At 43.4% G+C, this 17895-nt stretch overlaps 1 protein-coding gene across 39 annotated transcripts in view; it reads left to right on the top strand.

Annotated features, from left to right (window-relative positions):
• SERGEF (secretion regulating guanine nucleotide exchange factor) overlaps positions 1 to 17895 on the top strand; it is a 232699-nt gene that overhangs the window by 2210 nt on the left and 212594 nt on the right. For 27 of the 39 annotated variants that reach the window (XM_044753447.2, XM_070491316.1, XM_070491314.1 and 24 more), the window contains exons 2-7: positions 1688 to 1823; positions 2991 to 3146; positions 4844 to 4938; positions 9760 to 9820; positions 14736 to 14849; positions 17389 to 17451. In XM_044753447.2, coding sequence (XP_044609382.1) covers positions 1688 to 1823; positions 2991 to 3146; positions 4844 to 4938; positions 9760 to 9820; positions 14736 to 14849; positions 17389 to 17451 — 625 coding nt within the window. The remainder of the gene's footprint in view (positions 1 to 1687; positions 1824 to 2990; positions 3147 to 4843; positions 4939 to 9759; positions 9821 to 14735; positions 14850 to 17388; positions 17452 to 17895) is intronic. The other 12 variants (XM_070491315.1, XM_070491307.1, XM_070491306.1 and 9 more) reach the window with 2 other exon arrangements.

Raw genomic sequence — 17895 nt, 5'->3', positions numbered from 1 at the left:
ATATATGCACACCTTCTCTGGGTCAGCACAGTTTCAGATGCAGGAGAAATAGCAGTGAGCAAAACAAAGTTCCTGCCCTCATGGAGTTTACTTTTTGGAGAGGGGGAGGTAGATGGTAAATAAGTAAACAAATATGTAATGTCAGGAGTGCCATGAAGAAAAATAAAGCAGAAAAAGGGGATAAAGTGATGGGGTCGTACAGTCAGCCTCCTGCCAGGTAAACCTTGTCTGTCTCACTATCCTGTTTTTTCTTTTTTCTTAGAGACACAGTATGGTGTAATGAAAGGAACGGGGTATCTAACTTGTTGCCTACCCAGCTGTGTGACTATGGAAAGTTGCTTAATCTCTCTGAGCCTTAGTTTCTTCATCTGTGAAATGAGAGTGATAATGCCCATCTCTTCCATTTTTGTGAGGATTAAGGGTGAATGCTTACCCGATGGAGAAGCACTCAGTAACTGGTAGCTAATATTGCTTCTGAGGGCCTCTGGGACCTGTGCCCCTGCCCTGGTTTGCTCTTCCCTTGGAGACCTTGCAGCTAGGATGGCTGTGGAATAGACCACAAGGGATAGGAGTTTGCATGTATGTATGTATGTATGTGTATGTATGTATTTTTTGTAGTGGTTTTAAATCACTTTTCCTTATTCAGGTGTCTTAAAACATGAAGACGTTTTAAAGGTTTTGCTACTCATCTTTAGGAAGAACCAGCCAGGAGTAGATACTTGGATAAATTATAAGGATGTCTGAAATCTTAATAAGATTCTTCCTGCAGGGTCCACAATCCTTTATCTCCAATTTTGAATACAAAAAGCTCTGGAAACCCAAAACTGACCTGACATAAGGCTCTTTATAGTCTTTGCCCACTTACTGTATTTGTAGCTTTTACTGCAGAAATAATAGTTTTGCTTATAAGTGCTGCTCCAGGACCTTGCAGCAGTATACATGATTTATATATGGTATTACTATTCTTAAGTCTATAAAATTCTGAACCTGAAATACATCTGGCTGCAAGGGTTTTGGATTAGGGATTCTGGACCTTTATTGTGTAATAACAATGATAGACATATTGCCCACCAAGGGGAAATCTGTTCCCTTACAGGAATCTCAGCATGTGAATCTTGGAGTCACAAAACGTTGTACTTGGAAAGGGCCTTAGCGATCATTGCCAGCCTCTTTGTACAAATGGAATAACAACGGTGTGCCCTGCGTGAGGGCACAAAATCCTAAGCTCCTTTGATTAGAGAAAGATGTTGCAGTTTCCCCAGTGAGCGTGTGGGGAGAAGGGACAAGATCTGTTCCCAGGGCATTTCCCACCCGCTTCATTCCCATTTCCCCTCCTTCTTTCTTTCCTTAGTCTCTCTAGATAATTAGCTTTTATCAGAAGGAACTCCCATGCTCTCCCCCAAAGGCAACACAGGGGGCCTGGGCATTGGAAGGGGAAGGTGAGGAGTATCTTTGGATAAGCTGTGGATGCTAAGGGCTCCTCTCACATGGAAATGGTGGTGTCATGGGGGTGGGGCCACCAGCTAAGTATGGGTTTCCTATAACAGCCTCTTAAGATGAGCCTGTGAAATCCCATCTGTTATAGGCTCTGAGAGGTGTGTCAGGGTGAGAAGGATAGAGACAGGTAAGTACACACTGGCAGTTAGGGTTCCCATACTTTTTTATCCTTGGCTTATTTTATCCCTAGGGTGCAAACAGCTATGGACAGCTTGGCCTTGGCCATAAGGAAGATGTGCTTTTGCCCCAGCAACTGAATGACTTCTGTAAACCCGGGTGTGTCAGGAGGATCACGGGAGGAGGGGGCCACTCTGCTGTGGTCACAGGTAACTTCCTTCAGGAGTATAGAGCCCCTAATTTTCTTATCTAAACATTTTCCCTTAGGGGGTCATGTTGCCATCTTTCAGCCTTTTGTATTTTGCAGAGGAAAACATTTTTGTGATGGAGCCAAGTTACCATCAGAGAATCCTAGATTGTCAGAGCTGAAAGGACTTCATATAAATGAGGTTCAGAGAGGATAACTGACTGCTTAAGATTACAAGACAAATTAGTGGCAGAGTTGCGACATGTATCACATTTTATACCATATATTGCTATTTAACTTTCACACATGATTTAGAAGTCTTTGCAATTAGATTGAATATTTCTTGAGAGCAAGAACTTTGTATTTTCCTTAATCTTCCCTCACAATACCTAGGATAGTACTTAACAAGTTCGACAAGTGCTGTAAAGTTGCAAAAGAGGGCATATTGCATCCTGGTGAAGAACATGAGCTCTGGAATCAAACTGCCTGGGTTCAAATCCTGGTTCTGTTATTGATTTGCTGTGTGGCCTTGGGCAAATTACTTAATTTCTCTGTGCCACAAGTTTCCTCTCTGTTCCACGGGGCTAATAATGGTGGATGAGCAGAATCAGAGTTAAAGGGCTGCAGTATGACTTTTGTGGGTCCTTGGCACTTTTGCCTTTGTGGACTCTTTCCTCTATGAAGAAATATTTAAGATTATATTTTACAACTGCATTGATATAAAGATTAATATAATTCAGGCTAGATTTAGTATTAGATATCATTTTGTTACATTTATTTTTTCTTATTTTAAAAGAATTTAAAATGAAAACATTTTTGTGGGCCTCTAAAAGTATTGTGGGCCCTGGGCACTGTGCCTAAAGGATAGTCAGCCCCACACATCCAGCTCTTAGAACAGTACTTGGCACATTCTACTGTTTGATGGTGGCTTTTATTGTTCCAGTAGACGCTCAATTTGGTGATTGATTGGCCACTGCTGTAGGACTTGGAGTTTCCATTTAGATATTAGATTTGAACCCCTTGGCCCTGTGCCATTTGGTCCAGAGCACATTAATATGCATGGCTGATTAACGTGAGGGGGAAAAAGTTATGAGTCTGTGACTCCAAATAATTAGTGAAATTCTTTTGCTCCCTCTGGCAGTTGTAATTTCTCCTATGCACGCTATCACCAAAGCTTTATCTTTTGCAGATGGAGGAAGCCTTTTTGTTTGTGGCCTGAACAAAGATGGGCAGCTGGGGCTTGGTCACACGGAGGATGTCCTGTATTTTACCCCCTGCAGATCCCTCCTTGGCTGTCCCATCCAACAGGTGGCCTGTGGCTGGGATTTCACTATTATACTCACAGGTGAGTTGACTCTTAAGTAAGTCTTTATCACCTCAAAGGCTTTGGGTGAGAAAAACGTGGTGGTGGGGATGCTTATTGAATGAAAGTCTGTCTGTGTTTAAAAACACATGCAAATGTTCTCTCTGCTTGTCAAGCAGAGCTTTAACAGTAAAGCTTTGGGCTGGAAAACTTTTGCCAGAGACTGGGGAATGATCTAGATCACTTTCAGTGGCCACTTTCTGTCCCAGAAGTTCATGTTAGCTGTGTGTCTGGGCTTGCCAGCCACTACTGCCAGCTAAGGGTTGCTTACGGGGCATTGTGGTGGGTTGTATGAGGAAATCAGAGGCTGCCAAAACAGTAATAGCAGCTTTTGCCCAAAGAGGAATTAAAAAAAAACATAAATAAACATGGCTGGGCAGAACTGTTCAGTCTCTGCGAAGGCAGATAGCAGAATAGGATGTAGAGGGTTATGGGCAAAGGGCTGATAGGATAATGCTCTTGGGAGCAGCTGGCAATAGGTACTTTGTCAGCTCATTTCTCCCTGGAAGCCGTTTTGACCTTTCTGTTCACCTTTGCCCTGTCTAGCTTGCCATCCTGGATTGAAAGGACCATCTAGAGTTCTGACTGGGCTCCCTCTTTGTCACAGTCCTCTTGCAAGGGCATCTTCTGACCATGTCACCCCTGCCCCAAACCCCTGTGGATTCTCACAGGCATAGCTCAGACCCCAAGTGTTTAAGCATATGGCCTCCAGGTGCTCTTCCCACCAGTCCCTGTGGTTGCCTTGCCTTTTGTTCTCCACACTCCTCATACTTTCTTTCTAGTGAGACCAAGCAGTCCGTGCTGCTCTCTGTCTGGAACAGCCCCTCAGCTCTTATCCCGTCTTTAGAACCCTGCTCAGGTGTCACCGTCTCTCTTCTGCAGAGCGGTTCCGTCATGTGTGTTGAATTTGGTAGTAATTATTAGAATATGAATAACAGCTCTCGTTTATGAAGTGCTCAGTGTGGGCCTCTGGAGAAGTTGCATGGAGTGAGCAGATAACGCTGTTTCCTGCTCATCTTGGGAACCGGTCATGAGAAAGATGCAGAGCAGTCACACAGGTGGAGATCGCACTGCTGGGTTTTTACTGATAAAAGCTAGGTTGGAGACCTGGGTTAAGTGTCAGGCCAAGTGGTTCTGCTAACACTCCCCTGATCCAAGCCTACCCCCCAAACTCTGGGACTTCCTAAGGGGAAACGTTTACCATGTGTCAGCCCAGAGTGCCTGAGAAGAAGGTGCTAAGCCACACGTGTCCTGTTTCTTCTCCCAAACTCAGCAATTGGCTAGGTTACCTGCTGCCCCCCCCACCCCCCCCATCCTCCGGAAAGCAGTGAGTATGGGGAAGGGCACGGAGAAAGGCCTGGAAATTCCATCACATGGAGACCTGAAAAGTGGGAGATAAGTATCTTCTGCTCCCAACACCAGGCCCTGGGCTGAATGTTCTGCACAGCTCCTCTGCCGTTCATTGGGTGGTGTACTGGAGAGTCGGCGTGAAGCAGCCCTGTGCCCACTGTTTTTACTCCTAGAGGGGTAAAAGCAAGGACTGTGGTTTGAATGTGCTGAAGCCCAGGGCCCCGCTTGCTCCTCTCACTCCCTGTGCTCTTGTCATCCCTCAGCATTTGCCCACTGGTCACAGATATCTTACTTCTGAGGTCTGTGATTTAAATATTTGTATTTTGCAGGAAATGGTCAACTTCTGTCTTGTGGATCCAACTCCTTTGGCCAATTAGGAGTTCCTCATGGGCCTCGAAGATGTGTGGTTCCCCAGGCCATTGAGGTAAGGACGGCACCTAATCTTTAGCTTGCCTGTGTCCTGTTAAAGCGTTTCCAGGGTATTAGAGTTATTCCTCCGCAGACCAAAGGCTGGCTGGGTCCCTGAACACAAGCGAGGGAGTTAGAATTTAAGTTGAAAAACTCAAGTTCTTCTGGGAAAAATTAGGTTGAGAGGATGGATCTTATGAATGAAAAACCTCTGTTAGTTCTCAGACATGTAACTCTTTGTGAAGTAAAACAATACAGATAATATATCTTATAAAGACATTAATGGCATTTTACAATTCTAAAATTAGTGTTAGTGGGAACTATGTTAGAAACAGGTCCAGATAGAAGTGTCTTGCCTGAAGAAACCAAGCCAGGTAAATGGTGTAGGCCAGTGCTGTCCTGTAGAAATATAATGTGAGCCACATGTGTAATTTAAAATTTTCTAGTAGCACTATTTAGAAAAGTAAAAAGAAACAGGTAAAACTAAGTTTTAAAACAATAGCTTTATTGAGATGTAATTCATGTACCATAAAATTTACCTTTTAAAAATTTATAATTCAGTGGTTTTTAGCATATTCATGGAGATGTACAGCCAGTCACCATTATCTAATTTTAGAACATTTTCATCACTGCGTACCCGATAGCAGTCACTTCCCATTCTCTCCTCCCCCAGCCCCTGGCAACTGCTACTCTGTCTCTATGGATTTGCCTATTCTGGACATTTTATATAAATAGAATTATGCAGTGTGTGGCCTTTTTTGTCTGGCTTCTTTCACTTCACGTGATGTTTTCAAGTTTCATCCATGTAGTGGCATGTAGATGAAATTAATTTTAATAATTTTTAAACTAGTCCAATGTATCCAAACTATTATTTCATTTTATATGCCACCAATATAAAACTTTGTTAATGAGCTACTTTATATTTCTATATTTTATACTAAGTCTTTGAGTTCTGGTGTTCCCTTTTTCCTTGCACTGTCTCTCACTTCAGTCTAGTCACGTTTCCAGTGCTCTGTAGCCACGTGTAGTTAGAGGCTACCATGTTGAACAGCATGAGTGTCAGATAGGACTCCTGGCCCGATTTCAGAGCTCTTTCACTCATACTTAAAATGTACACATTTGTGAGGATTATGTTGTAAGTGAATTTTTAAAGAAATTATGCTGGAATCTAAAATGAGTTCCACCACCTAAGCTGCTCCACTCATCTCTAATTTCCTTAAACTCTGACTAATAGTGGGAGCTCTATTTTCATTGGAAAGAGCTTGTGTCTGTTCCTCTCATCTTGCTGAATTCCACTTGATCTGTGGGGTATTATTTGGGGTCATGATTTCCGTGGGGTTTTAGTCCCTTTGGGCTGTTCAAACAAAAATACCAAAGACTGGGTGGCTTAAACAACACACATTTATTTCTCACAGTTCCGGAGGCTGGGAAGTCCAAGATCAAGGCACCAGCAGATTTGGTGAGGGCCAGCTTCCTAGTTCATAGAGTGCTGTCTTTTTGCTGTATCCTTACATGTCAGAAGGGGCAAAGGCACTCTCTGGGGTCTCTTTTATAAGGGCATCCATCCCTTTCTTAAGGGCTCTGCCCTCATGACCTAATCACCTCCCAAAGGCCCCACCTCTTAATACCATCACATTGGGGATTAGGTTTCAACATGTGAATTTCACGAGAACACAAATGTTCAGTCTATAGCACATGGTATGCACACAAGTCTAGACTCTAGTCTCTGTTGTAGGAAGTGTTACAGCTTCCAATTGCAAATAGATGGCTTTTTAAGAACCTACATATGAGTTATAATTAATTTAGCTTAAGTCACATGATTAAAGAAGACAGAGAGGAACATTAGTTAAGATATGTTGGATGATAGGATCAGAAGGTAAAAGCGTTTTGACAGGCTGTATCCTATAGAGCAATGGGAGGAATGTGCCAAAGTGAAATATAATACAAAATTCATTCATTTATTTAAAAGCAACTATTGTGTATAGGCGCTGTGATTAGGCAGTGGGGACAGAGGTGAGTAAGATCCGATCCTAGCATTTGAGTTCTTGTAGTTTAGTAATACATGTTAGCTATGGAAATACCTAAATGCATCACCATGTTAGAACTATGGTAGATATGATATATCTACCCCAAAGGGGGAGTACTGAACTCTTTCTAGAGGAAATGCATCACCATGTTAGAACTATGGTAGATATGATATATCACCCCAAAGGGGGAGTACTGAACTCTTTCTAGAGGAAGAGGGGGTGAGAACAGGCTTATGCTTAGTCTTGAAAGTTGAGTAGAAGTTTGCCTGGCTTGGGATAGTAGGTTGCACAGAGCAGGTACAAAAGCAGCACAGTCCAGACAGAAGGAACCCTGTAAGCGAAGGCATGGAAGCATAAAACAGGAGGGTTTGGGATACTGCAGCAGTTTACTGTGATTGGAATACAAGGAAGTGGTGGAAGTGCCACCGGGGAGCGGGCAGCAGGGAGGTAGTGTGACAAACGCTAAGTCCACTGTGTTAGAGAGGGTGGGATGGGGTGGTGCGGAGGATGGAGGGAAAGAGGATGACTCAGGAAACTCCTGCTGATAATCCAAAGAGATGATTCTGGCCCAAACTAAAGCAGCAGCAGTGGGGATGGAGAGGAAGGGCTGGAGGTAAGTGGTGTTGAAGAGATTGAATCCACATGTCAAGTCCCTCAGTTACGTTTTTTTTTTTTGAGGAAGATTAGCCCTGAGCTAACATCCACCACCAGTCCTCTTTTTGCTGAGTAAGATTGGCCCTGAGCTAACATCTGTGCCCATTTTCTTCCGCTTTATATGTGGGATGCCTGCCACAGCATGGCTCGATAAGTGGTGCTTAGGTCTGCTCCTGGGATCCAAACCGGTGAACCCCGGGCCACTGAAGCAGAGCCTGCGAACTTAACTGCTATGCCACCAGGCCGACCCCAGCCCTTCAGTTACTTTTGAAAAAAAAAAATTAAAAGAAAAATTTTAAAGGACGATATGTTCAAATTATTATTAGCAGTAAGATTTGGTCTTTCCCAAAGCTAATATGATTGTGGGCTGCATTAACAGAAGTATAGTCTCCAGAAGGAGGGAGACCAGAGCCCTGTCCTTTGTGCTGGTCAGGCTACATCTGGGATGTTGTGTTGTGGTGTGGGTTTGGTTCGTAAGCCCTAGACATTAAGATGAAGAAGACTGAGACCCTGCCCTTGAGGGCCTTAAAGTTTAGAAAGACACTGTGCACTGTAAATAAACAAATGTGGTAAAGCCCCAAAGGGGCTGTGATTGGCGTATATACAGTCCCTTTAAAAGCGAGAGGCTGGGTCCCAAGAGCATGTTTAGAGGAGGGAAGCCAAGAAGGGTGAGGGAATTTGAAATCAGGTGGCAGCTGATGGAAGTGGGGTGTTGGGCCTAAAGAAGAGATATGTATTAGTTATCTATTGCTGTGTAATAAATTACCCCAGAATTTAGCAGCTTAAAACAACAAACGTTTATTGTCTCACAGTTTCTAAGAGTCAGGAATCTGGGAACAGCGTGGCTGGTCCCTCATGAGGTTGCAGTTGAGGCGTCAGCCGGGGCTTCGTGAGGTCTGCTGGAGAGCTGGAGGCTCTCCAGGCTGGTGGGACCACTTCAGCGGTCTCTCACCTGGCAGGCGGCTTCAGTTCCTTGCCAGGGGGGCCTCTCTATGGGACTGTTCAGACATGGCCTCTGGCTTCCCCCAAGAGTGATGGGGGAGAGAGAGAGGTCAAGCAAGAAGCCTCAGTGCCTTCTATCACCTAGTCTCTGAGCCGCTCATCACTTCCTTATCCTCTTCATTAGCAGCAAGTCACTAAGTCCAGCCCACACTCAAGGGGAGCAGAATAATGGGCACATCTTGAAGAGAGGAATCTCAAAGAACTTGAGAACCTATTTTCTTTTTGGTGAGGAAGATTGGCCCTGAGCTAACATCTGTTGCCAATCTTCCTCTTTTCTTTTTGCTTGAGGAAGATTGTTGCTGAGCTAACATCTGTGCCAGTCTTCCTCTATTTTGTATGTGGGATGTTGCCACAGCATGGCTTGATGAGCAGTGTATAGATCTGCACCTGGGATCTGAATTGGCAAACCCCTGGCTGCCTAAGTGGAGTGCACAAATTTAACCACTATGCCACTGGGAGGGCCCCGAGAACCTATTTTTAAAACCACCACAAGATGTCTGAGACAGGACATGACAACTGTCTTCACATATTTGGAAAGCACTGTCAGAAACTCTAGACAGAGAAGTTTGGCTCGCCTAAGGCAATAAATGGAGCTGTGCAAAGATGAACAGGCACCTGGGGAGGTGGTGAGCCGTGTCACTGGAAGTAGGTGTTTGGGGGGGGTTAGACAACCACATGGTGGGTGTATGGAGGGGTGTCTGGCATTGGATGGAGAGTGGACTAGCTAGAGCTCAGCAAACTAGAACCCTTGGTAAATAAAGTTTTATTGGAACACAGCCATGCCCATTCATTTCCGTAGTTATTGTGTATGGCTGCTTTTATGTTACGGTGGCAGAGTAGAGTAGAGTGACCGAAGACGTATTGCCTGCAAAGTCTATCTGGCCTTTTACAGAGAATGTTTGCCAGCCTTGGGCTGGATGACCTTGCAGGTCCCTCCCAACCCTGAGAGGCATTGTGATGGGGTATTTTTAAAAGACTTTTGTCTTTTAGGGACACATGTGCAAGTATTTATGGATGGAAATGTTGGGGGTTGGGAGCTCTAAACCAATCAGACACCTGATGAGGGCCGTGCTGCCTTGGATTTGGGCGTGAGTTATATAACATTTTGTAGATGGCTGATTCTGAGATCTCCACCCCTTTCTTTGTTTTGACAGCCCCTGAGAGAGAAGGTTGTTAGTATTGCTGCTGGACTGAGGCATGCTTTAGCTGCTACAGGTGATCATTTTGCTTTTGTTTTTTAAATAGGCATGTAATAAGGAGAAACAGCTTTATGAAAAAAATTTTTTTTAAGTTCTTTTTAAAAAAATTTTATTGAGGCCACATTGGTTTGTAACATTGTGTAAATTTCAGGTGTACATCATTATATTTCAGCTTCTGTATAGACTGCATCGTGTTCACCACCAAGTCTAGTTTCCATCCGTCACCATACATTTGTGCCTCTTTACCCCTTTTGCCCTCCCCGACCCTCTTCCCCTCTGGTAGCCACTAATCAGTTCTCCTTATCTATGTTTTTGTTTGTTTATCTTCCACATATGAGCAAAATCATACTGTATTTGTCTTTCTCTGTCAGACTTATTTTGCTTAGTACAATACCCTCAGGGTCCGTCCATGTTGTTGCAAATGGCACGATTTCATCTTTTGTTTATGACTGAGTAGTATTCCATTGTGTGTGTGTGTGTGTGTGTGTGTGTGTATGTATATAGTGTATAAATATAGGGTATAAATATATAGTGTATGTATCGTGTATATTTATATATGTATCTCACATCATCTATATCCATTCTTCAGTTGATGGGTACTTGGGTTGCTTCCACATCTTGGCTATTGTGAATAATGCTGCAATGAACATAGGAGCGCATGTATCTTTTTGAAATAGTGTTTTCATAGAGAAACAGAGCTTTGGAAGAAATAAACTTTAAGGAGTAATTTGGAGTGTCCTGCTGGTTGCAGTTCTGATTAAGAGGAGGGGACCTAACACAGATGTCATGTGGGAGGCGGGAGGAAGGAAATGAAGTTTTTAGCTCTTTCTTATGTTCTAGCCATGGTGCTTGGTTCTCCTGATTTAATTACTACCTCATTTAATCCTCACCACTGTGCAGTGATATGAGTTAAAGTTCTCCATATGAAGAAACTGAAACTGAGGTCTGGAGAGGCTGATGCACTGTCCACGGTTACATAAGGGAGTAAGGTAGCAAAGGTAGGGGTCAGAGTCTAGGATGGTCTGGATTCCAAGCCCAAGACCCACATTCTTTGCTGTAAACTGCACTGCTTTCCTAGTGGATTTTAGCGTTTATTAATTTAAAACCTTCAAATAAGCTTGTCTCCTGAACCATGAGAGGGTGACGGCTGTGGGGCTGATGCTGTGCAAGGTGGAGGGTGGAAAGTGGGGAGGTGGTGGGTGTGGATGAGCGATGACCCTTCTTTTTCTCCCTGGCTCATTGTTCTGCTCCCACTCCTGTGGGCTGAAGGACAGCTCTGATGGCTGTGGCAGCCGAGGCTCAAGTGCTTGGCCAGTCCAGCTGTGGAGTGGGGAGAGAGGAGGAGGCGAGGAAGAGGCTGGTGCAGCGCTGGGCTGATGGTCGCCTGGGGTTTAGTGTTGATTATACTTAAAAAAAAAGTTTAACTTTTTATTTTGAGATGATTGTAGATTCACCTGCAGTTATGAGAAATAAAATAGAGATCTCATGTACTCTTTTCCCAGTTTCTCCCAACGGTAATATCTTGTGAAACGACCACGCAGCAGCACAACCAGGATGTCTTGATACAGTCAAGATACAAGAGTTTCATCACACAAGGATCTCTCTTGTCGCTCTTTCATAGCCACACCCACTTCCTACCTATCCCCACCCCATTCTTAGCTCCTGGCGACCACTCTTCTGTTCTCCAACAATAATGTTGTCATTTCAACAATGTTATATAAATGGTATCATGCAGTACACAGCCTCCTGGGCTTGGCTGTTTTGCTCAGCATGATTCCTTGGCAATTTGTCCTAGTTGTGTCAATAATTTGTTCCTTTTTTTTTTTTTTTTTGTAAGATTGGCACCTGAACTAACAACTCTTGCCAATCTTTTTTTTTTTCTGCTTTTTTTCCCTCAATACCCCCAGGACATAGTTGTATATTTTAGTTGTGGGTCCTTCTAGTTGTGGCAAGTGGGACACTGCCTCAGTGTGGCCTCATGAGCAGTGCCATGTCTGCGCCCAGGATCCAAACCAGTGAAACCCGGGGCCTCCAAAGCATTCAAACTTAACCACTTGGCCATGGGGCCAGCCCCAATTTGTTCCTTTTTATTGCTGAGTAGTATTCCATTGTATAGATATACCACTGTATTAGTTTAGTAGGGCTGCCATAACAAAATACCACAGATTGGGTGGCTTAAACAACAGGAATTTATTTCTCACAGTTAAGGAGGCTAGAAGTCCAAGATGAAGATGCTGTGAGGGTTGCTTTGTGGTGAAACCTTTCTTCCTGGCTTGCAGATGGCTGCCTTCTCACTGTCTCCTCACATAGTCTTTCCTCTATGATGTCTCTTCCTCTTGTAAGGACACCAGTCCTATCAGATTAAGGCCTCGCTCTTCTGACCCGTTCAACTTTGGTTACTTCCTTATAGGTCCCATCTCCAAATACAGTCACCTTGGAGGTGAAGGCTTCAACATATGAATTTTCAGGGCACACAGTACAGTGGGTAACAACCACAGTTTGTTTAACCAGTCACCCACTGAAGGATCTGGTTGTGTCTAGTTTTTGGCCATTAAGAATAAAGGCATAAACATTTGTGGACAAGTTTTTATGTGGACATAAATCTTCATTTCTCTGGGATAAATGCTTAGGAGTGTGATTGATTGCTGAGTTGTATGGTGGCGGTTACCTTTCCTTAAGCTGCAGCTTCTCTTAGAAATTAGCAGGGCTGTAGAGTTACCCATCATTGGTTAACTTGCCCCTTTCTTGCGAAATTTCTGTAATTGCTAGTTATGTGTACATTTCTGTCCAGTTACAAAGCAGCACAGTTTACATCATGTGTTTGATAAACTTAATTGTAAGTCCTCCCCTCCCCTATTTAATCTGTAAATATTTCTGCATGCAGCTCTAAAAAATAATGACTTTTTCTGAAAATACCGTCATCTTACCTACAAGAAATTAACATTAATTCTGTAACTTCGTCCAATATCCAGTGTTTAAATTTCCCTGATTGTCTCAAAAATATTTTTTTTACAGTTTGTTTCAATCAGGATCTGAATTAGTCTACACATTGCAGTTGGTTGATATGTATCTCAAGTCTCTCTCTTTTAAAATATTCATTTATTCCTTTTAGTTATTGTGACAAAATACACATAAAATTTACCACCTTAACCATTTTTAAGCCTGCAGTTGAGCGGTAGTAAGTACATTCACATTATTGTGCCGCCATTACTACCGTCCATCTTCAGAACTTTTTTCATCTTGCAGCACTGAAGCTCTCACTCCACTAAAGAGTCCCTCCCCGTTCCACCCTCTCCCCAGACCCTGGCAGCCACCGTTCTACACCCCTCATACAGCTAACTCATATAAGTGAGATCGTACAGTATTTGTCTTTTTGTGGCTTATTTTACTTAGCATAATGTCCTCGAGGTCTATCCGTGTTGTAGCATATGTCAGGATTTCCTTCCTTTTTGAGGCTGAATAACATTTCATTGTATGTATATACCACATTTTGCTTATCCAAGAGACACTTGCGTTGCTTCCATGTTTTAGCTGTTGTGAATAATGCTGCTATGAACATGAGTATACAAATATCACTTTGAGATCTTGCTTTCAGTTCTTTAGGAAATATACCCAGAAGTAGAATTGCTGGATCATATAGTAATTCTATTTTTAATTTTTTGAGGAACTGCCATACCATTTTACATTCCCACTAACAGTGCACAAGGGTTCCAAATTCTCCACATCCTCACCAACACTTATATTCTGTTGTTTTTGTTTTTTTTAATAGTAGCCAACCTAATGAGTATGAAGTGGTATCTCATTGTGGTTTTGATTGCACTTCCCTAGTGATAGTGATGTTGAACATCTTTTTGTGTACTTATTGGCCATTTGTCTATTTTCTGTGGGGAAATGTCTATTCAAGTCCTTTGCTCATTTTTAAAACAGATTGTTTTTGTTGTTGTTGAGTTTTAGGAGTTCTCTATAAATTCTGAATATTATTTATCAGATATCTCATCTCTTTTAATCTATAAATTCCTTTTCATCTTTCTTTTTTTCCCTTGAAAGTTATTTGTTAAAGAGATGTTAAGTTTTGTTTTATTTCAACACTGTGTTTTGCTCACATTGTGCTCATCACTTACAATTCACAAAGCAGGCTAGACTGTTTACAGCCTAAAGGACTATTGGTTATAGGATACTTCCAGAGGAACAGAACCTTAATGTTGCCATTGGGTGATGGATTGTAGTTACACACATCTGACTATAGACCCAATGTATAAAATTTCATCTACACATTTATATGAGGTTCAGAACATGGGTACATGAATTAGCTTCAGTGGATATGGAAATAAGAGGCCATTCCACTGAAATAATGGCTATTAAGAAGCTATCTTGCAGTCATAAATATGTATTTATTTGGCAATTAGGAATGTCCGAGTCCATGTTGGTATAGTAGAAAAGGCAGTACATTAGGTGTTAGGAGAGCTGAGTCCAGTATTTTCTCTGCTACCAGCTCCCTGTCTGACCTTCGACAAATCGCATGCCCTCTTCAGGGCTCAGTTTTCTCATCTAGTTAATGTGAGGAATGGACTTGATAATCTTCAAGATTCTTTCCCACTCGGTCTGGAGTCCGAGTTGTCCTTTCAGGTTAATCATGAACAAGGTGTCATTCTAGTTGACTCTGCAGGAGTGTCCTGGAAGTTTTTGGAGGGAGTTTTATATGTTGGAATTTTCTTTGATGGTCTTCCATTGCCCTGAAAGTTGGGCTTGTGATTGGCATGGCGGTCATCCTTATGACCAGTCATAGGGCCCCTTGAAGCAATAGGCTTCTCCATAATATGCATGTTAACTGAGAATGAATTGAGAGTCTCCCATAGAGTGCAGTTCAAAGAACAATCTGGTCTTATCTGGATAAGCATTTTCTCTTTTTTCTCTTCTGCTCCATTGGGAAGCAAGTGGCATCGTGTTCCAGTGGGGCACTGGCTTGGCATCGTCTGGACGTCGGTTGTGCCCTGGGGAGACTCTCCCACTGTTTTTGACAGCAAAGGAACCAAGCAGAGTGACAGGTGAGGCCCTTATTTCTTCTGAGTTCTATATTTATTCCTTGTCAAGAAGTAGAGACACAGGCATGCAGAAAATGGGTAAATGGAGTTTTGCTTTTGTTGTTTCTTGGTCTCTCTGTCTTAACTCTCTCTGTTGGTTGCTCTGTTAGTCTTGCTGGGATTTTTGAGGGCCCAGTAAAAGCGTTCCTCTTTGCTGCCAGAGTTTGGAACTCATTGAGAGAGAGATGCGAGTCAAGTAGGTGGGGATCAGAATGCTAGCTCCAGAACTGTTAAAAGGTAGGTTGGAAGACGTGACTTAGGTGTTTGGAAGTAATGTGTAGCTACAGAGAGCCTTTAAATTCTGGCTCCTGGATGGAACTCACCCACCAGGCACTGGAGCAGCTGCGTAGTCGGCCCTGCTAAGCTTCCTGCACAGCTGAGGACAATGAGGAGGCACCCTCTCCACAGGCAGGCACATCTCACAGGGAGAACCCAGAAGGACTGTCTCACGTGTGCAGTTCCTTCTCCTCAGGGGAAAGCAAGTGTGAGCAAGAATGTAGAGAGAGGGCCTGGGAGTGTTCCCCTAGGGAAATCTCTCCATAGGGCACACGAGGAGTAGGTAGTAGGTATTCTGCCTGTGGGTCTGTGGGTCAGTTAGCCTATAGGGCTGTCTCTTTTTCTCTGTTTCACTCTGGGACTCAGTCTCTCTCTCTCTTTCTCCCTCCCTCTCCCTCTCTGTCTCTTAGCTGCTCTCTCCCTCTGCTCTACACTCTTCGTGGGCCTTTCTCTCTCTGGATGGAGCACCATGTCTCTGTCTCTCCTCTTCTCCCTGTCTTCCTCTCTCACTCTTACTTTGTACCACAGGTACTGAGGATTGGCTGAAGGAAGAACCTCCACAGGAAACCTCTGCTCTCCTCTAGCTCAGAACGAAGGAGGGATTTGTGAGGGTGGTGGGAAGGGGGGAAGGAAAAGGGAGGGGTAAGCCTCAGTGGAGTGAAGCACAGGATGTCGGGATTATTCCGATTTTCTTAAGTCCTGGAGGCTCTCCTTCAGCTGGGGTGAGGTTAGCCGCCCTGAAGCTCATGGGTTGAGTTGGGGGGGGTACTCAGAGGAGGAGAAAGGGTGCTGGATGCTGGACCGAAGTCCACTTCACATGACACTGGAAACATTCATAATATGAACTCCTGTTTCCCAAAGATTTTTTCCTGCCTCACCAGGGTATTCACTGCTCCCTGGGCATATCCTCCTTTCTCATTTTTCTCTGTGCCTAGGGGCAAGTTGTTACCTCTGCCTCTTCATTCTTGTTGCCCCTGCAGAAATCCTGATAATTTTTCAAGGCTTAGCTCAGATACAGCTTTCTCAGTAAAGACTCTTCCCTCTTCTTGCGTCTGTTGCCTTTTCTTCGTGTGCATGGACAGCACAGGGTGTTATGTTATTATGAATTGATTATATGTTTTCCCACACTCCAAAGATTATGAGCTTTTTAAGGGCAGGAACTGTGTCTACTTTCTGTTTTAGCACAAGACCTGTAACTAGAAGGAATCAGAAATGTTTTGATTTGATTTGATTGTAACGACTTATTTGGCATCTGCCTGGGGCACAGCTTAGGTTCAGGGCTGATTTGGAGGAGTTTTCTGATGAGACATTAGAATGGATCACGAACTTCCTGCCCTCAAAGCCTTTCACTTTTCCTTCTTCCATCTTTACTCTGTCATGTAGGTTCCGGACCTGGGACCCTGGGTGTCCTTTCCTCACTTGGCCACCAGGGGCCCAGGGCTTCCTCTCTGGTGAATGTGGTGGAAACCTTTGTTTTGTCCCTTCCTCCTTCTACAGGATACTTGAAGGTGTGAGGGGCATTTTATTAAGACACTCATTAACTAAACAGAAGTGTCAGAAAGAAGAATTACAGAGTAAGACTATTTCTTCACATGCTAGACCAGGTGACCACAACTTCTAGCAGAGTCGATCAGATTATACTTCGTCAGTGAAGGCAGGTAACTAAGGGAGGAAAAGTGCTGGATTTGGAGATGGAAGGCCAGTTCAAATTCTAGTTCTGCGGTGTGTTGTTAGAAGGCCTGGGTTTGTGTTTCAGTGCCTGCCTGTGATGGCTGAATGTATGAGATGTCGTTACTTCTAGGCCACTCAATGGACAGAGCTAGGAAATATACATGTACAGACACATATTTATATCTATATATAACCTATATCTATTTATCGATCTCTACTAGAAACCATGAGTTTACACTGATTTCTCCAGTTAAAATCCAACGTTGCATGGTCAAGTCCAGCCTTCCACCTTTCTGTGTCTGGACCTTTCCTCTCCTCTCTGATAGTGAGAAATTTGCCTCCTTTATCCTCAGTACATTTACTTTTTTGTTCAACCCCCTGGTACGTAACCAGTCTCTCTACCATGCCACCTATCTTCTTGGCCAATGCCGCTGACTCAGACCTTTCTGTACTGGCGGAGTTTCTCCCCAAGCCCTGGTGGTGTTTCTTGAGTTCCTTCTCTGCCTAGTTTGTTCTGTTATAAATGTAATTTCAAAAGAAATTAATTTTTTTGTAGGCCTAGAGGATTCTAAGGCGACATGTGTTGTTGCTGGCTCAGATCACTCAGCTTCATTGACAGGTGGGTACCTGCTCTTTCAGGTTAACGTGCCATCCAGAATTCTGTAGGTTTCTGCCTCAAGTGGTGCTATCAGGACACAGAGAGAAGAGCATAGACTTTGGAGTCAGAATTCTGATGCCACCATTGGTGTGATCTTAGGCAAGTCACTTTACCTTCCTGAGACTGTTTCCTTGTGTATAAAATACCTTGTGGGTAGTTTTGAGAATTAAATATGCAAATACATGTAAAGCACTCACATGAAACATAGGCTCACGTCCTTCCCCTGAGTTTGTTTTCTCAACTACCATAGGGATGAGCATATCTTCCTCTCAGGGTAATTGTGACTGTCCAATCATATAACCAACAGTAGATCTATATCTAATGTATTGTGATCTTATCCATTAAATGAGTTTCAGTGTCTAATATAACTCTCTAAGCTCTCTGTCTATCTATTCTCTCTAGCTG

This window comes from Equus asinus, chromosome 20, assembly GCF_041296235.1.
Source record: "Equus asinus isolate D_3611 breed Donkey chromosome 20, EquAss-T2T_v2, whole genome shotgun sequence".
NCBI classification, from domain to species: Eukaryota; Metazoa; Chordata; class Mammalia; order Perissodactyla; family Equidae; genus Equus; species Equus asinus.
Note: the sequence above shows the minus strand (reverse complement) of the source record. Positions and strands in the feature narration are given on the sequence as shown.